Below are 19,588 nucleotides of genomic sequence, written 5' to 3'. Positions count from 1 at the left end.
CGGTTAAGGGATTGTCATGACCCTTTTAGTTGCTCTTTTACCTGATTCAGACCACACAATTTTGTGCAGTGACTGCTGACATGATCCCAACCGTTTGTGCTTGAATTAAATTGTATATTTCAGCGAGATATCCATGCTTGGTTGAAAAATTTCCAAGTGATGGATAATTTACCATATTCTTTGTAGTTTTATCAGTTGCTAACTATGTGTATTTGTACCAATCTACTCTTCTATAAATGCAGGGATTCTGATCACATAGTATTTTTTTAATACTTTTTTTTTTTTCTGCTGGAGACTGTGTTTTCGCTGAGTACTTTTTGCTTTTCTTGGACACAATTTCAAGATGCTGAAATTCTTGCTGAGCTTGATTTCTGGACTCAACATGGCTGTGTACGACACCTGTGCATTATGTGCTTGTTTGTCATGGAGGTTATTCAAATAATTGTAACAAACCTACACACTAATCTTTAATGGGGAGTATTTATTTAATCTGTCATTGGATGAACAAAGTGTTTTTTGTATTTCTTAGAGGATTATATTTGTTGCTTGGCATAAGCAGCAAATTCAAGCTTTCTATATACCTATGGCCTTAGTTCAGAAAAACTTTCTGAACTGTGATTCTGAAATCTTCAGTTCTTTCTAATTTATGAATCCTTCTCATACATACTGTCGTGGTTTAACCCCAGCTGGCAACTAAGCACCACACAGCTGCTCGCTCACTCCCCACCCCCATGGGTTTTATTTAAAAAAAAAACAAAACCCAACAACAAAAAAACCAAACCCCAAAGCTATCTTAAGATGCTCTTGGCTTGGTTTGTTACTTCCATTCCCACACAGAAAGGACTTCATGAGCCTTTTAAAGATTGTGATTGCATAAGAACATTTTATTAAAAGCTGATTAATATAATTGGGGAGAAGTTGAATATTTTTGCAGAAGGCCTGTGCATGTGTGACATTAAAAGACTTCCGAATAGTCTGATCATGACAGGAGTTCTTTAATTTTTATCAAGAAAATTAGAGCCTCTGCATATTTTTGCATGTAAGCATACAAAAAAGTGTACTTAAACTTCTAAAGTATCAAGCTATAAGAATCTTGGTTTCCCTCAGTTCTGGAATTTTTCCCTATATTAGTTTAATACATTTTTACTCTCTTTTTTTTACATTTTTACTCTCATTCTGATCAGTAATGCAGTTCCAGAACACAGTGTCTTATTTTTTAGAGTTTGGTGTTTTTTGGGTTTGTCTGTTTGGTGGTGGGTTTTTTTTGTTTTGTGGGGGGGGGGGGGGGGGTTGTTTGTTTTTTGTTAAATTATCACCTAACTCCTGGGTAGACTAAACTTTGGTTGGTGCCACTTTGTAGACATATCAGAAAAAGTGTGTGCAGTTTATAAAAACATGTAGTGCTTACAAACTGCCTATAAGAGTGTAATGCTTTTTAGATGCGTAATAAATGACTCAGTTTTATCATACAGCTTGCTTTATGCTGTGCTTTCTTCATTATTTCATCAGGACTCACTAATATTGCTGTGTCAGACAACTAAGGTGTAGAGAAATACTTTTTTCTGAATGTGGGATTCCTTCATTTAAAACACACCGAATGGTTTGAAGCTCAAGTCAGATAGGGCAGGTCATTTTATAGAAGAAATGTTGTGACTTTTTAAGGCATGGCACTTTAGGATTGAGTTGTATTGCCAAAACTAGAAATCCTGAGGTATTCTTGGCTAACTAGAAGTTTCTGGCATACAGGGGGTGTGCGTGTTGTGTATGCATTTATATACCTCATATGTGTGTGTGTGTGTATATATGAGATACAGATTTTAGCTAGTTTTTAAAAGCTTACTTTGAACTTTATAAGCCTGATTTATTTTCTGGCATAAATCAGACTGGATAAGAAGTGAATCTACTTTGCATAGGCATGTGCTTACCTGATGATTTGGATTGTTAAGAAAGGAATTCTTCCTTTCTGGATTGAGTTTATTTAGAGCAAAGGGACTTTTGAAACGTCTGGTGTGGGGTTTTTGGGGTTTTTTTTTGTCTCTTTTTTCTTTTCCAATAGAATTCAGAGAATTCTTACACAAATTAAGATGAAAATTTAATCTAGGCCAGAATCTTGTTTTCAGATGTGGTCAATAGCCAGTACTAGTAACAGTATAAGAAAAAGTGTATTTATCAGTGGAAGATTGTCACTTAAATACCTGAAAATCAGTATGTATTTCCCTGTAGTGACATAATTACAAAGTAGGAGTCTTTCATATGGTGCAAAACTTTAAGTTCAGTTGCATGAAGTGATGTGCATTGCTTCTGAGCTGGGCGACCTTGTAATGTCACACTGAAAAATCATTCCTAACCAGCCTCCTGTGTTTTTGTTCAATACATGTGCATTGCTGCTGCTGTGCTAAAAGGTAACAAATTTTTTACTTCATAGCATGAATTAATCCCTAGAGGAAAAATATCAATGACTTGAGTTTCCTACAGTAGTTTATAGAAAGTATATATATGGTTATGCTTATTTTGAGATACCAAACCATGTAGTTTTACTGTGCCCAGGCCAAGAAAACATTTACCTCTCTCCATGGTACTCAGTGCATTGTTCCTTCTACTCAGTGTTTTCTTGCAGACCCTTCTCAGCTACAGAACACAAGATTCAGTCAGTAATGTAAACTGGAACAATATTAGTGTAAATCTGGTTTTAAGTGATGATGCATTAATGCTTGTTTCAAATGTGTGTATGTTCATAGATCCATACATTTACTTCTTCAAATTTTCTACAACTATTAAGGTAAGATCTTCTGGTAGAGTTGTTGAATGCTTTGGCTCTTCAGCTAACAACGTGGTAGTTTAAACATATAAACTGTGGAAATTGTTACTGAATGCAAAGTCTCCTTTAATTTTGTCTTTTGTAAATTTGTTTCACATTGGGAATGCTTTATCCTGTTTAGATTGTGACTAGACAACAGTGGTGAGAACTATATAGAAGTTGGAACCTTAAGAATATGCAAAAAAAATTGAACATTATCTACAAATTACTTTTAAATCCATGTCAGTTGTGCATGATTGCTCCAAGAGACTGCCTTTAAATCTTACCAATTTGGAGTGCTCAAAATCAGCACTCCAGCTCTAATTAAGATTAAAATCTGAATTCTTTGACTAAAAGCCACATGCAGCATAAAAAGCCTGGGCCATCCATGTGATCTATGTATATGTTTAGATGCCAGGCATTTACTGGTTCATTTAGATGTGCATAAATCAGTTTGCTGTGCATTCTGTTTTTAATTTTATTTGATCAAGAATGTGTTAATCAGGTAATACGAAGTTTATCAGTCTCTCTTTTGACAACAGATACACAAACTTGTACTGTTTTGGAGGTTGGCACCCTTTTGTTAGAGACACAGATCCCAGTAGTATTCACCTATCAAATGTTTTTTGTTTGGTTGGTTTTTTTTCTCATGTTTGAATCAGCTCTGTAAATGAGCAGAGTTAAACTCAGGCCAATTAAGTATGAATCAATACAGTGCAGATCTTTCTTCTGTCAATTCTAGATATTGATTGAATATTTTAAAAATCAAACTCTAGTTAGGGTCTGTTGCAGATTAAAATCACTATGATGATGCTTTTATTTTCTTGTTTTTAGTGTTGTGCAATAGCTTGCTTTCCAGCTCTAAGTATCTTTGCAATCTGGAGAACTTGAAATTTGCTATAAAGACTTGGGTACATGTCTGTTAGCATCATTCTGTGCCCCTTAAACTGTGCTTGAAAGTAAAATACACAAGTGCTCTTAGTATTGGCTTCCCATAACTGGGGAATCAATTTCATGTAATTAGCAGAAGCTCTTTGGACTCCACAGTACCAAGTCTGTGGTTTGGTGATCATCATTGCAATTTAGACTGGTTGTAAGGGATCAAGACTTGGCTTAAAGTGGTTGTTTTGATTGGAAATCTTCAAAACACTTTCCCATTTAAGACAGTTTAGGAAAAACCTGTTCAAGGTAGCACTCTCCTCCTCTACTCAGTATCTGTACCTTTTTCCCCTTCTTTCCCTTTATGCCGAAAATGGGAAAGGTTACTCTTGAGTTCTACTCCTGCACAAAAACCTTTCTACCCCTCTTCATTATGCACCTTCTTTTTAGTTTAATCCCTGGTTGTCATTGAAGTAACAGCATATGTTAAAATCAAATCAGATTTTCCTCACAAGTGTAGTATTTCCTAATATTCTCTCCTGTTATTTTATTCTCAGGCTGTCTAGCTAGTGACTCACACTTCTGTGGTCCAAATCTCTACTGAGAGACCAACATTTCTTGATGAAGATCAGCAAGAGACAATTGGTTTATCTGTAAGAATTACCCAACATCATCCTGTCATATTCAGGAGAGCAATTAATAATTGTTAATAGCAGAATTTCAGAATCTGTGGGGTCATGTCTGCATATATTATTTTCTTTCTTCAACTTGTATCTGAATGACCACTGCATATCAAGTTTCATTGACTTGGTGGGAACCCAGAGCAATGAGTTCTGAGAGTTATTACACTGCATCAGTCTCACCCAAGCTGCATCTGCGTTACAATAGGGAAATTACATGGCATGGTACCATACCCATGAGGTTGCCTTTTCCACTCCTATGGTTTGTCCCGGTTAACAGGCACTAACTGTTTTGTTTCTTTTACAATTTCTTTCTGTAATTTTTGTTTGTATATCTCCTGTCCCAAGAAATCCTTATTAAAATAAGATTTGTATCTCGTGGGCTGTCTTACTCATCTGGTGAAAACATGAAGAAATAGCCTGCAAGAATAGCAGAACAGGAATTGTAGAGCTTTCCACTGGTTTAAAATTAGGGGCTGTGCAGAAACAAACAAGGACTTCAAAAGATCAAAACAGTTGCTGTTGATTTCAATTAATTTTGGTAGTTTTAAAAGATCAGTGTTTGCATGAGCTTTTTAAATTTTGGTAAAGATTTGAAACTGTATTTTTGATGACTTTAAGAAAAAAACTTTTTAAAGGACAATTATCCAGACAGTGCAAACAAGAAGTCTGATTCCGTCCCACCCCGTCCCACCCCCCCCGATACGCATTAAGTGTATCTTCTGGACAATTTGGTGTTTTGTTCCAGGTTGTTTAACCAGGCTATATTGAAATCTTTTCATAACATTGTCTTGTATAATAGTCTTGGTACCACTTTTTTCCGTACCGCTTAAATTCTTGAGCTGGTTGTCATCGTCTTGTGTATTCATCGTAACAGGTTAGTAAGGGAAGTCTTGTTGTAACTCTCTGTTCTAAATGTTGATCGTTGTCATGGTCTTGCCTGAATTATGTTCCCACATGTTTTTCATTCCTCCATTAGGTCTCACTCAAACGTGGTGCTTCTTTGTCTTTAGTTTTCAAGGCCTATTAAGTCCTATCTCTGCTTACTCTCTTTGAAATCTCTCCTTCAGGACTCTCATACTATCGTATCATTACCTCCTTATTGAATTGTCCAAGACAGTTTTATCTATGAGTGTCTCACAAAGCTGCCATTTATTTTCTAGTTCCTTCTCTTTATTCTACTTTTCTTTATTCCACAGTAACAAAAAAAAGGAACAGAAAAATAGCTCCCCAAAACAGGAGCAGGGGGGGAATCCTTATGTTCACTGCACTGAGACTTCTAACTGTCATGATGACTAGTATGTCTTGCCATTTCCTTATATTCCTCATGAGCATTTCTGTGTTTTGCTGTTCCGGTTGTAAATGGTTAGCATTTTGGTTTTAGGACTATATGGTCCTGGCTTTCTGCTATAGCTGTTAAAGAAATCCTTTTCTACAAAATCATTAAGGCATTTTTCCCAAAGTAGTATTTTAGAGTATTTTTGTGGAAAGTGTTTGAGTCTCATTTCTATACTGTAATAGAAGGACTTCACTGAAGTATGAAAGTAGGTTGTAGGTGTGGAAAAATAGGTCGTTAGGCATCCCTTAGCTGATGGGTGTAAATGATCAGGAATTGTCAACCTACTGGTGGAGTCACCCGAAAGATAGAAAAAAGCAGACAAGAGCTTCTAATGAATGGGTGTGAAGAAAGGTGTGACATGTGAAAACAGCTTTCACATGGTTAATGCTTTAAACTAAAAACTTGTAGCTCTGCTTCCTAGGACAGGGGAAACAATTGAATCCTGAGTGGTTTATATGATAGAGGCTGGTAACACCATGAGCATGTATATAGGCAAGCTTTGTTGTCTCCTTTTACTGCAAGATCTCTAAATTACTTTTTATTGCTGGCTGACTTAATACTATAACAAGTTTTGTTGGTATTGTTGTCAGCTCAATGGAAGAACTTTTTATTTGTGACCAGTTTAAATACAAAGTACGTCTAAGAGCAGAAAGGATTCTGAAGGGACAATTTTGTCTCATACGAATTAAATTGTAAGTGGAGACATAAAAGCTAACGTTTTTTTTTTTGTTTGCGGTTATTTGTACATTGCTGAGGTATCTGAAACTTTCCCTCAACAAGAGTATTTATCACACAAGATAAATATGCCCAATTCTGTAGGAAGTAAAAATAATTTTTCTGAATATTTTTTATTTGAGAAAAAGGTCAAAATCAGGTATGTAATCTTAACATCATTGAGCCCTTCTGATGCTATTTAGTAGTAATTCACCCTGTTGATACCAGTTAAGTTAAGAATGCTGCTTGTGGAGGAATCTAGCTTAAATCAGAGAATCAGAGTCAGGTAAGAGGAAGAAGGTTTCATGTCTGAATAAATATTAGTCAACTCTTCAAATTTTTTTTTTTTTTTTTTTTTTCCATTTCACGAAAGCTGGGTAATTCTTTGTAATTTTTACCTTAGTTTGGTTAGTTTTTGTGACACGTTTCAGGCAGGAGACTCCACCAATAGAACAATGAAACTATGGCGTTATACTCTACCTGTCTAAATAATACTCAAAACTTTCAGAAATCCTAGTGTACAATCCTAGCAAAGTATAGTTTTATTTTGGTGTGTAACTGATCTTACAATCTGGTAAATGCAGTGTATATTTTCTTTCACTTTCCTTGTCTCTGTAGGTAGCTAGCTCCCCTTTTTTCCCTCTCTCTAGGTTAGAATAGTCAGAATTTATCCTGTTATACTGATTCCTTATTTGATACAGCTTCATCTGTCCCAATTATCTGAAATTGTTTAAAAACATTAATGAACGAAGTTCCAGAACACTGTGAGGAGAAGAATATTATATTTAAATCCAGAGAAGCTCTGGGTTTTTAGATACATGCCTTAGAGAAAGATCTCCAAGTCTTGTTGTAATGTGGTTTAAACCACATTAACTTTCTCTCCAGGGCATTTTGATTATTAGTATTGGAAGAAAGGGTGAAGAGTGCAATGGTGGTTGGAGAATATTTAGGGGCATATCACTGCAAATCTGTATTCACTTAAGTTATTTCCTAGGCATCCATGACTGAGAGATGCCAGAGACAATATAATGAGCTAGATGCTTGGTTCAACCCACTAGACCATTTGCAATAGGCTGAGAGGTTTTTCCTCTGATGGAAAAAAAAAAAGAGAGAAAGAGGAGATATATAAATGGTAGGCTTTTATGCGTTTGGTAAAGATTCTAAATAATTTGTAATAAGGATTTCAGGTTTCTAGATGATAGAAACTGGTAACTGTAATACAGATAATTTTTTCTAATTTTGACTTCGTAATTTACCTGTTTTCAAATGCTTTTTTTCATTTTAGCGTGCTATCCACTACTGTACCTCTAGTATTGTCTTTTTTGAGACTCTACTCCATGTATGTGAGGTATCACATATGCATATAAAATGTTACCTGGGTGTGTGACTCCAGCCATTAGATGGTTAAAATGCTGTACAAAGAAAAGTGATGTCAAATAGACATTCACTCAGTTAGAAGATGTGCCGGGGGGTTTAATCGTACCTCTTAATGAAGTAAAATGAAATTTTTTAAATGGCCAGCAATAAGGTCATTTAAAAAAAATACTCTTGTAGATGCAATGACAGTGAAGGAATGCCTTTGCAATAATTGGAGTTAAATAAGGGTAGGGTGTAGTGGAGAGGGAGCATACTAGAGGTATATGGAACAGAAGCAAACTGGAAAAGTAGACCCCTGTTTAGCCTTTAACACTAATAAAAAACCCAAAGTCCGTTCAAATAAAGTTGACAAACTGACTTCATGGTACAAAATATAATTAATTTTTAGAAGTGCATATTCTGGAATTATCAAGGCCAGAAGCTTCAAAAAACAGTCAAAGACATGGTCGGGTATAGAGAAGGTTTCCTAGTTCTCTACTGCAGGAGTCTTTTCCTCTGCTGTTGTGTTTTGTGCTCGGGTTTTTCTTGCTCATCTTCCCACCATTTCTCTTTGTTGGTATGGTTCTCCTGACAGATACGGAGATTAAGAGAAATTCAGGAGGTTATATACTTAATGAGTGGTTTAACCCCATTTCCTATGATGTGCAGCGGTAATGAATAAGACATTAGCTGGGTATGTTCGCTTAATGATCAGCCGTTAACAATTGGCATTTAATGCTTATGGTTGAGCTTAACAGTCAACATTCACTGAAACATGAGCTTTTTACAATAAGTTCTTTGGTGTTATCTTAAAATCAAGGGGGTCTCTGCAGACAAGTATCTTTTCTGTATTTGTGTGCTGGTCTGTTCCGTGGGAGAAGGGTGTTCTGGGCAGAGGTAGTATAGCCATGTATAAGGTCACTGGAACCTCCTGGTAAATACTGACTAAACTGATAGAAATTGAATAAAACTTAGGTGCATGAAATACAAGGTAATGTATTTAAGGGGTAATATATAATACATATAGTATATAATATATTATTATTTATTATAAAATGGTAGTTCAGTTAAAAATAATAGCATAAAAATGCCAGTTGCCTGCAAGATGATCAGCACACTTAACATTTTTTATCCATATCTATGAGTGTTTCTTTAAAATACCATTTGTTAAACATAATTCTGCAGGCTTTTTGCAGAGAAATTGGAGATAGAGGAATTTGAGGCCAAAGGAATCTTGGGGGAGGCGAGAAGGGGATGAGAGAGAGGGGAAGAGAAAGCGGTAGGGATAGTGGCATCAAACTCCCATTGCATTATCTCCATGTGTTATATATGGGCAGATCTGTACCACTACTGAATAATGGGAAGCTTTCTACTGGCAGCCAGCAGAAAAGTGTGGTTGTTAGCATTTTAATGTGGCCATAGAAGAAACGAATAGAATTCCATGATTAATTATTAAAAATAATTCCATTCAAAAAAGAAAAGTACTTTACTTTTACAGGCCATTGGTAAAACCTTGTATTGTTTCTAGTTTGGGTTATTTGTTTTCAAATTAGGCACTGAACTTACTGGAGGTGAGTCACTTGGAGGTGATGTTTCATTCATCCAGGCCTTTATATTAGTTCTATGTGTATTTATTGTTTGCCATAGTACCTGTTGTTCCTTTATTGCTTCTCTATTTCTGAAACTGTTTTCCAGTTCTACAGAATTCTTATGTATTTGAGTGCTTGGGTCAGTACAGCCATTCATTTTGTTGCTTTCATGTTAATTTTGGTATCTTAAAAGTATGGCAAAGTGCATTTTACTATATTTTTAATGTAAAAGTTTAAAGTATGTCTGGATTGTTTTGTTGCAAATAACTTCCTGATTTAATAAAAATTTGACCTTTTTACAAAGTGACAGTTCTCCCTTATGTTTGTGTAGGGGAAAATGCAGTGTTGCACTTCTGAATGAGACAGAATCTGTGCTGTCATATCTGGAGAAAGAGGTAATATGTGACTTCTATTTGGGTAAATATTGGGATGGGTTTATGGTCTTTTTATGGCTGTATGTTTAATAAATAGGCGAATGAAACTTTGAAAGTATTTTCTTGAATGATAAGTTAGAAAAACTATGTTGTTGAAAACACTTTTAAAAGTGTTACTGGATAAAAACTTAATTGACCCTCTTAAGTAATGGTTTTATTATGAATGTGGTTGTATTTAGAAAATAATTAATTTGAAGTAATTCATATGGTGTCTTACAAAAGAAAAATATACAGACTTTTTTCTGTAGTGGATAGTTAAGAGGGAATTCACATGGCTTTTTTTTCTCCTTATTTTTTCCTTTTTTCAATTTCTTTTTTTTTCCTAGAGGTGTTCTAGAAAGAAGAATCTTCTATAGTCAATGGACAGAGAGAGCAAGAGAGGCGCCTGTAGAAGGCAACTTAGCATAGGAGTTAAATTTTAAGGGCTCTGAAGTACTGTATGGAAAGTGTCTCCTCACCTTTCATTTCCTGTGGAAGGAACTTAAGGTGCTTAGCCTTACCAGAGGGGAAGAAAATTAAAATTCCCCAAGAATTTGAAAGATAATTTTATTGCAAAATACCTTTCAAAATAAACGTATTTTTCTTCGGGGTGTCTTAATACAGCATCAGGCAGACAGTGTTTTTTAGCTGAAATTAGCATGTCTTTATTTTAAAATTTCTACACCAAAACCACTGATAATCAGTAAAAATGTTTCTGAAACCAGGACCTGCCCTATTCTTCAGGTGACTGTGCCAGATATGTCAATACTGTTTTTGTGTAACCCGTTTTTAGACATTGACAGCGTTTTATACTTTTTGAGACTAATTTATGATGCAAAGGCAGTATGGTAGAGGTATTTAGGGGAGGAAACACGTTAAATTCAGAAAGCAATTAATATTAATTCTTTTCAAATCCATTGATACATTTTTGTGTATGAATCTCTTCATTATTGCTCTGTTCTGAAATAACTCCTAGCAATGAGAAAAGCTTCAATTAGCCGTTTAAAAGTACTCATGAAACATCTGCATTATTTAAAATAAGGATTAATGTACCAAACCTGTGCTCTGTAAAAGTGTGTGAAGGGGGTTACTTTAATATTTCCAGGTGGAAGGTGATACAGATTTACAAACTAATTTTGAAAATCATTATGCTGTTGCAAATGTGTCTTCTTTTTTAGGATACTTTTTTTTATTCATTGGTGTATGATCCATCACTGAAAACGCTTTTAGCAGACAAGGGAGAAATCAGAGTGGGGCCTAGATATCAAGCAGATGTGCCAGACATGCTTGCAGAAGGTAAATACATGATCTTTGATTAGGCAAAAAAAAAAATCCTCATCTTGCATTATTATATGCTGACTTCTAAACTAAACTAATCAGCATAAAGGCAGAGAAAGTAAAATAGTAGGTCTTAGAAGATTGACAAATACCAGTAGATACTATGAAGAAAGAAAGAAAGGATACTTGAATCGCTGTTGAAAAGATATTATCTGTTTCAAGCTTGTGTGTAACACGATTTAGGCATTCAATGTTTGTTTATTTAATTGTACAGTCCAGTTAGTTCTTTGATATAGGCCTCGTGGAAAGAAGATGTAGGGGACCAACCCATTTTGTAGAATAACAACATGGTAACAAAATAAGTGAAAAATGTATTCTTTCCCTTTTAAAACAGGCTCTGCATAGATAATACGTCTTTGTGTCGTTTTATTTTAAAATACTGGCTTTCATCCAAGCATTTTGTCTGCTTTGTAGCAGGACTGAAACAAATGTTTCAAGCATTGGCATATCTTTAAAATCACTGGTGTTTTTAAAATTTTATTTTATTTATTTATAATCTAGCACAACTACCTGTGCCTTAGTCTTTTGCTACATAGGAACTTTATTCTTTTAAACAAAATTTCAAGTACAATATTTATTTAGTATTTGGGTGTTATTTAAGAGACATGAGCAGCTGTGTCTTGTTACGTTTGCAATTATATTTACTTAGTAAATTTTAAAATGAGCTGGTTTTGTCAGTGAAATGTGCACTCTACATTGAGTGCTAACAAAAGAAAAAGTTTCCTGAGAAGTATCTAAACATAGATACTGTTTTCAAGAATCTTAGTATTTATTCCTTAATAAGAAAGATTATGTGACAGGAATATTGCTTGCACTAAGTCAAAGGAGTTCTGAATGCCCCAAATATGTATATTTATAACCTTAAATGATGTGTTTTCCATACATTATGGGCTTTTTTTTCTGCTATGCTTTTTCTTTCATACAAAACTAGTATTACTTCTACAAAGCTTATTTAATGAAATGTATAAAACAAGAATTATTTGATTTCTGGCAGGTGGCAGATTATTTTACGACGGATGCCATTTAGTAGCTCACCTCCATTATTATTCTGACTTTTCTTTAATAACCAGAAATAAACTGTAGGAAGTCTTTTCCAGATTTGTTTATAAGGTGAACAGACTTATTTCAGAACAAGTTTATGACTGGAATATGATAGGCTGCTATGCTTGCTGTAAAATGTGCCTGTCATAGGGAAACAAATAATTATGCAGACATTCATACGCTCAAGAGGAAAGCTTCCCAGAGGACCAAGAGAAAATGACTGTCTCAATGTGTGTATCAAGTAGCCAGGAAGTATTGATGTGTTTCTGAAGTAGGTGGTTGAATTATTGGGTTTTCAGGATGAGGCGGGGTTGTCTGGCAGGCAGGAAGTCTTTCCCTGCTGATTTCCCTATTGAATTCTGCTACTTAAATTACTAAAGACAGAGCCTAATTATGGAATAGTGAATATTGCATATATAGTAAATGTTTTTCCCATGGAAATTTTACTTTAATTTTTTTCTAAAATTAAATTCTATATTTATTAAAAGTTAAGTTACTAAGTTCTTCTGGAGCTTAACTTTCTGAGTTAAATCCTTGATTCAGTTAAATGAGTAGAAGATCTTTCTCTTACATCATGAAGGCAGAATTTCACTGTGTTTTACTGTCTTGTTTTTCTCACTCCCCATTAATCCCCAAAATGCGATAAGTGATGCAGTCTTCTTGCTGTCTTTAGTAGGCAATAATAGTCCATCAGTTATTAAGGTTCAGAAACACCAAGTTGCCCACAAAGCAAAGATCTGGTGGTATACAGAGAACTTCTTTGGCAGTTTAGTTGGATTAATCTGTGCTTATTTTCAGTGGCTGGTGGAAAAAAGAGTTTGGTTTTAAGAGGATAAAAATATCTGAATTATTGTAGTTTTGACTGATTGTTATCTAAATGTTTCCGTAGCCGCCTGACCTCCAAGGAAAAGAAAAAGATGATTCAGCTATTACTGTGTCTTTATGTAAGCTGACAGCCTGAAAGTTAATCCATTCACTGTCAAGCCTTTTCATTCATTAAAACAAATCTACACAATGTTTAAAATTAATAGAATAAAATAGATACGTTTGGAAAATACAGGATTCTGTGAAGATTTCTGAATCTTGAAATAAATTTTTCAGCCTGTATTTTTAAAAGTGGCTAATGGTCTGTATGTCCAAATCATTATGCCTTAATGTATGACTCTTTAAAACTAAAAGCCTAGAGCAATCACCTTAAATAAAAAGAAAGAATTTAGACAACTTGAAGTCATTCAGAGATCACTTGAGAAAAATGAGGTTTTATGTCATCTAATAATAGTATTATATAATGAAATAGAAAGCATTACTAACTTTATTCACACGTAAAATTTGTCATGCCAATTTTAATGTAAAGCAAGTATACCTTTTTGAAGGTTGGTAGGCATATTTTATGTTTACAGAAAACCCCCAAAGCCATTTAAAAAAAAAAAAATTTAGAAAAATCGAAGATTCGCACACCATCAGTTATTTTATTTTAAAAGTTACTGGTATATAAATCCTATTCAAACGACTTAAAACATGCCAGTTCAGATTAGCTTTCAGAAGACCAGTCACAAAGTGGCTGAAAAATGAAAAAGTTCTTTGAACTGTGAAAGCCCTTCCACATCTTCTGTAAACATTAAATTATTTTGATATAAACACGCTGATGTATTCTAGTAGATTAAAAATCGAAATTGCTTGCATTTTCTCAGTACTGTGATAATTTATGTTCTGTCTAAATGGACTACTGTCTTTTTCTTTTAGTGTTTATTGGAGAACTATATGCTTTTTTTTTTTTTGGTAGGAATAGGTTCCCCCCCCGCGTTGATGGTACCATTTTTCTGTCCTTGAATAAAACACTCCAAAACGTGGTGCTTAGGCTAAACTTTGGATAATGCAGCATACCTTCTCCTCCCCACCCCACCCCATGGGTGAATTGGATAACTTTATATTTCTCTTTAATTTTTGAAATGGAAAGAATGTTTTCTTTTTAAAAGACTAAAAGGTTTATTAAAATCCAGATACATAATGAAGTATTACAGATCCAACTGTTTTTCCACTTTGAGATACAGTGAATCATAAATCCTCTATGCAGTTACAGTAAATACAAACAAAATTTAAATCCAATTGAAAATGCCTAAGTCTTGTTTATCTATGCTGCTTTTGTTTGTAGTGGTTTAGCTAAATCGCTTAGATTACACATTTAGTGAAGACTATAACTTCAGAGAAAGACCAGACCAGATTTCTTTCAGCAGTCTCTTATGACTTCTGTTATGAGCATCTTTGAGAGTAAAACTATGATGAAAGTTGTCAGATTTGAATGATATTATGGTTGTGTGAAACCCTTCCTTCTCCCCCCAGTGCCAAGTGCTCCAGTCTTTCTAGACTCTGGTTCGAAGATTTTGAGAGTCTTTTTAGTCGCTCTTACTACAGCGGAGAACAGGAGACTATATTCTACAGCATTGACTCAAATTCTGGCTAGTATGATAGTAAAGAAGGTCCTTTCTCTGCTTTTAACAACACATTCTCCAGTGGCTTATTCTGTGAATACAGCAGTTGTTTATTTTCAAATCTGTTTCCAGTGTGGGGTAACATTCTGCTCCTCTGTACAAAGCAAGAATAAAAAGGTTTATCTCGGAGAACCAAAGCATGCATTTGGACAACGAGTATCTTGTTTCAAGCATCCCTACTCTGCCGTCTAGGAGCAAGGTACCTGGTTCTCTGCATGTGATGGCCAGAAGCTGCTGTCTGGTGCATCCAGCTACTGTATTTGATCAGCAAGTTATAAAACATGTGACTAGTAAGTTCAAAAAACAAAACAAAACAAAAAAACCAAACAAACAACAAAAAAACCCTATACAGTTTTGCTTTGGGCAAGTCATTATTGTCATCATTATTTGGTTAAAAGGCATACTTTTATAAATTGTTCTGAATATGATCAAATAGCTATCACCTTTAACTAACAGATTTTATTCATTCCTGTGTTGTGTAGAGGGAAATACAAGTGTGAGCAAGGTCAGGGAAATTGCTCCAAGGCAGATCAATTTAGATACTTCATGGACTTCAGTGGAATACTGATCCTTCCCTATCTCACAAGTTGATCTATTTAAAACCAAATGTTTTTAAATCCTGGCATTTCAACCAGTATTTCTCAGCAGCGGAACAACTGATGCAGTGACAAGTTCTGTTACATGGTTGGCTAGAAAGCAGAGAATGAGAGAGGGAAAAGTACCAGCATAAGCATTAGAGATATAGTTCATGAAGTAGGATAATGCTCAAGAATGGGAGAAACTGGAAAAATTTTTTTTTTTTTTTCCCTCTACAGGATTTCTTTTAATGCATTAAAAAAAATGTTTCTCTCATGTGCCTGCACTAGTCTTTCTGCCTCATGCATGCTATCGTAGGTCTAATTGTAGTTGTCACACAGTAAAATACATGACAGCTTAGCTAAACAAATACAGTCAAAGTGTTGTTATAGATAGGGAAGCCAAGTATTTAAAAGAACCTCATTGGCCAAATCAGTAGTTTCTTAAGTAATGGCTTACTTTTATTTATTCATAGGGTTGTGAATCAGGTGGAAAGACTGGGACAAAGCCAACAGAGCTCAATAATTGTTCCCCTGTCTGTCAAAGCTCGATTAAAACTTCTGAAGCAAAGGATATTTTCTAAATAAACCTAACAAAGGACTTTATCGTGACTGTGTTCTGGTCATGATACATAAGTCTAGTGAAACTATTTGGAGTAATTCTCTGGCTAAAAAAAAACAAACAAAAAATACTAAGTTGTGTTTTCAAGAAAACTAATAAAATTTGGAATAACTATCTCCTATGATTTTAAAGAAAATTAGAGACTAAGTGTAATTTGTTGAAATTTTCTGATGTTACATTTACTTTGTCAAGCAATAATGAATGAACCTTTTGTGTATCAGGATTTGGTAGAACAGTGCTTTGTTAGACAATGTAAAACATTTGAATGTTGAAATAGGTGTTTTCGCGAAAACTTGGCCCACCATGGTTGTTCTTAATGAACCATGCTGAATCATACCGTCAGCTCTTTATCCATGCAGATGATAGTGTCTCTTGTGGTTTCTTAGTTTTCTTAAAACTTCTTTAAAGCCTATTAGAAATCCAGTAGGCTGTCACCTTGAACTTCCTACATATCTCTATGATCTCTTTGCAGAACTTCAATAAGTAGTGAGGTGTGATTTCTCTTTATAAAAGGCATGCTGACCTATCTCCAATGTATCTTTGTTGCAATTTCTACTAATTTGGCTAGTAAAGCTGTGAGCTTAGTTGCCCATGATTTTCCTTTAGCCCATATACCCTCCTTCACACCCTAGGTAACACAAATGTATTTGAGTTCACATGTCACTATTAGTGGCTATTGTATCCTTGAGTTCCTGTAGAAGTCTTGAGAGGATGCTTGTCCAAACTCAAATAACTTGTTAATGTTCATATTGTATAATTGTTCTGTAACCTCTTCTACAGATGCTTCATTTTGAGGTAGATCTTCTTTTAGGTCTCTCATGAAGCATGTGAATCTCTCCAGTTTTGTCCAGTCATCACAAGTGCAGAGAATTAATTTGATTTCTCTGCTAACGGTTAACTTGAATTTCTCTTTTTTGCTCCCTTTTTAAATAGGTCACATTGCCAAGGTCTTAGACCCGTACGTAGTTTATAGACCTTTTGACTCTATTGATTATCTGAGAAAACTTCAGTTATTTGAATGCCCTCTGAAATTTGGACAATGTTGTCGCAAATAGGAGGATGAAAGAAGAGTGACAAGACTAAAAAACTTAGACCATAATTAACCCTACATCTGGTAGTGTCTCAATCACAAGGACAGTTTTCTTCTTATGTGGCTTGAGATTTGACTTTAATTTTGTTGTAGCTGAAGGGAGAACTATAGCATATGAAGGTAACTCTTACTCATATATTTCGTAAGTGTGTGAGATTTATTGGGGGACAAAGGGTCTGAGGGGAGCAGCTCTGTGGGAAAGGCCCTGGGGTGCTGGCAGACAGCAAGGGGATGTAAGCCAGCAGTGTACGCTGGAGTGAAAGGGGCCAGCAGCATTCTGGGCTGTGTCACCTGGCACATAGCCAGTAGATCAAGGAAAGTGATCATCCCCTTTTACTGAGCACTCATTAAATCACATCTAGATACTGCGGTTTGGGTCCCCCAATATGGGAAAGTTATTAATAAACTGAAGTAAGTTCATTGGAGGCCATCACACTTCTTGGGGCTAGAGCACTTGCCCTGCAAGGACAGGCTGAGGGAATTGAGCTTGTTCAACCTAGAGAAGAGATGGCTTCGAGGGGGGGACCAACAGCAGCCCGCCCAGTGACTGCGGGGAGATTGTTGAGATGACAGACAGGTTCTTGACAGAGGTGCGTAGTGGAAGGATGAGATAAAAGAGACATAACTTGAAATGAGATGTTCAGAATGGCCATGAGCAGAATTTTTTTTCCCATGAGGATGGTCAGGTGATGGAGCAAGTACCCAGGGAGGTTGTGTCATCTTTGTCCTTAGAGGTTTTCAATACCCAAGTGGATAAAGCTCTGGTCTGACCTCACAGCTGAGCCTGCTTTGAGGAGGAGGTTGAGCTAGAGACCTCCTGAGATCCCTTCCAATTGGAACAGATTCTACTATGGTGCTCCAGCTTAACAACCTGCTGATGAGATTCAGCCCACAGTGTTCTGCCTTTTATCCTGGGGCAGTGCTTCCAGAGTTGGGACTGGTAGTTTACCTCTTACTAAACAAGCACGTGAGTGGACAGTCATTTAATCAAAACACCTATGCTTCAAAAATGATCATAGGCCACATCTTTTTCTGTGCTTACCTACGGTCATTGTTCATTAACAGAAGCTGCAAGAGAAACCTCAAACTGCTACTTAGTCACCTTCCCTCCAGTGATGATGTTGGGTAATAGATAACTTCTTTGTATGTGTTCAGTTGTTGCCATTAGCATGCTCAGTTTCAGCTGACTTTTCCATAAAGGCTTGAGACAATATGTTGAGCTTTTAGCAAATCTCAGTCTAAAAATAAAAGGAACACCCAAAGATTAGGAAGTGCAAACACTAATGTTAAGCTAACAACGTTAATACCTACCAAACAGCCTTCAGTATAATTAGATTATAATACTGCAATGTAAGAAAAAGTATAACATGCATAGTATGATTCAGTTAACAGAGCAACTACTAACCTTTAAAAATCTTGTTTCTCTCATGAAAACATGGGGTAATTTCTGAGATTTAGCACAAAACCACCAGCTAGAAAGTAGATTGTAGAGGGAGTTAACCTCTGAACTTTATCTACCCGTCTTAAGTTGTTCAGGTGGTTGAAGGGTGTCTTTGGGCACACAAAGATTCCCAACCTATGTTATCGTGGGCAGCATCACAGTGGCAGCTGTTCGCAGCTATCAGTGTGGACACGCTTATCTGAACAGTGGAAAGTGCCTGGTAAGAACGTTTTACTGCTAATTAATTGCCTGTGTATAGCAGCAGCTTCTGTCAGCTCATCCGGCTCTGCTGGTAGTGCCTGCAGTAAGGATGCTGAGTATGTCATGTGGAGCTAGAGATCACTAGGCAAAACAGAGGCATGTCAGAGTGGGAAATGTGATGATGGATGCACGAAGGGTTAGGGTTGATTGGCAGTTGGTGGGAAATGAGATTTTAGTCTCCATGCAGAGGTATGTGGAAGGAGACAAGCATCAAGAGGTTGACAGGTGTGGTGGGGAATGATTAGGTTTAGAGGTTTATCTAGAGAACTGGCTGCTAGTACTAAGTACTGCTAGTCCTAATTGAGTACTGCCACCAGCAGTGGCAAACTGTTTGCAAATCCCTGTTTTAATTAGCCTGGAGGGCTGATCTTAATTAGAGTCACTGTTATGGGGATGTCTGTGTACTGCTGCATGGAATTTTTCTCATGCTAATGGTCCCCTCCCAGCTGCAGTCCTGTTCCTAGCCCAGTGCTGCTTATCTGATGTATCTAGGTTTAAAAGGAGACCACTGTGTTCTGGGGAGTTCTTTATGGAGCAGGAATCTGACACAGGTACTCTCTGGCCATTTAAAGCAGTACAAAGAGTTTGGAGTTGGTAGGGAAGAGGACTACCCTCTTACTAAGACAGAGAGAGGAAGAGGAATTAGAGCCTCTGAAATGGAGGAAGAAGTAGCCTGTAGGAAAGGCATTCTGTTCAAAGCTTTTTTTTTCTTTTTAATAAATAAAATTATAAACTAGATTCACAGTATCTGTATAAAAACCCAGAGTCCCTCTTTTCATCTTAAAATATCCAGTTGGTTCCATTCCTTGAAGGCAAGGCATTTTAGAATTAATGGAGGTGTAAGTAGCTGAGCACTTAATAGGAAGAAGGGGAGCGGTTGGGGAAATTTAAGCTGTAAATTCTGGGTGATGTTCAGATGTCCTGGTTTTGGCTGGGATAGAGTTAAATTTCTTCCTAGTGCTGT

The 19,588-nt window shown here is 36.0% G+C and overlaps 1 protein-coding gene across 1 annotated transcript in view; it reads left to right on the top strand.

Annotated features, from left to right (window-relative positions):
• Positions 1-19,588, top strand: part of MTA3 (metastasis associated 1 family, member 3) — a gene marked incomplete at its 3' end in the record, with an annotated part of 101,003 nt that overhangs the window by 27,094 nt on the left and 54,321 nt on the right. The window contains exons 5-6 of the mRNA XM_009579120.1: positions 9,686-9,749; positions 10,946-11,063. Coding sequence (XP_009577415.1) covers positions 9,686-9,749; positions 10,946-11,063 — 182 coding nt within the window. The remainder of the gene's footprint in view (positions 1-9,685; positions 9,750-10,945; positions 11,064-19,588) is intronic.

The sequence above is a fragment of the Fulmarus glacialis genome, unplaced genomic scaffold (genome assembly GCF_000690835.1).
Source record: "Fulmarus glacialis isolate BGI_N327 unplaced genomic scaffold, ASM69083v1 scaffold17870, whole genome shotgun sequence".
Classification (NCBI taxonomy): domain Eukaryota; kingdom Metazoa; phylum Chordata; class Aves; order Procellariiformes; family Procellariidae; genus Fulmarus; species Fulmarus glacialis.
This window is presented reverse-complemented; position numbering and strand designations above follow the sequence as displayed.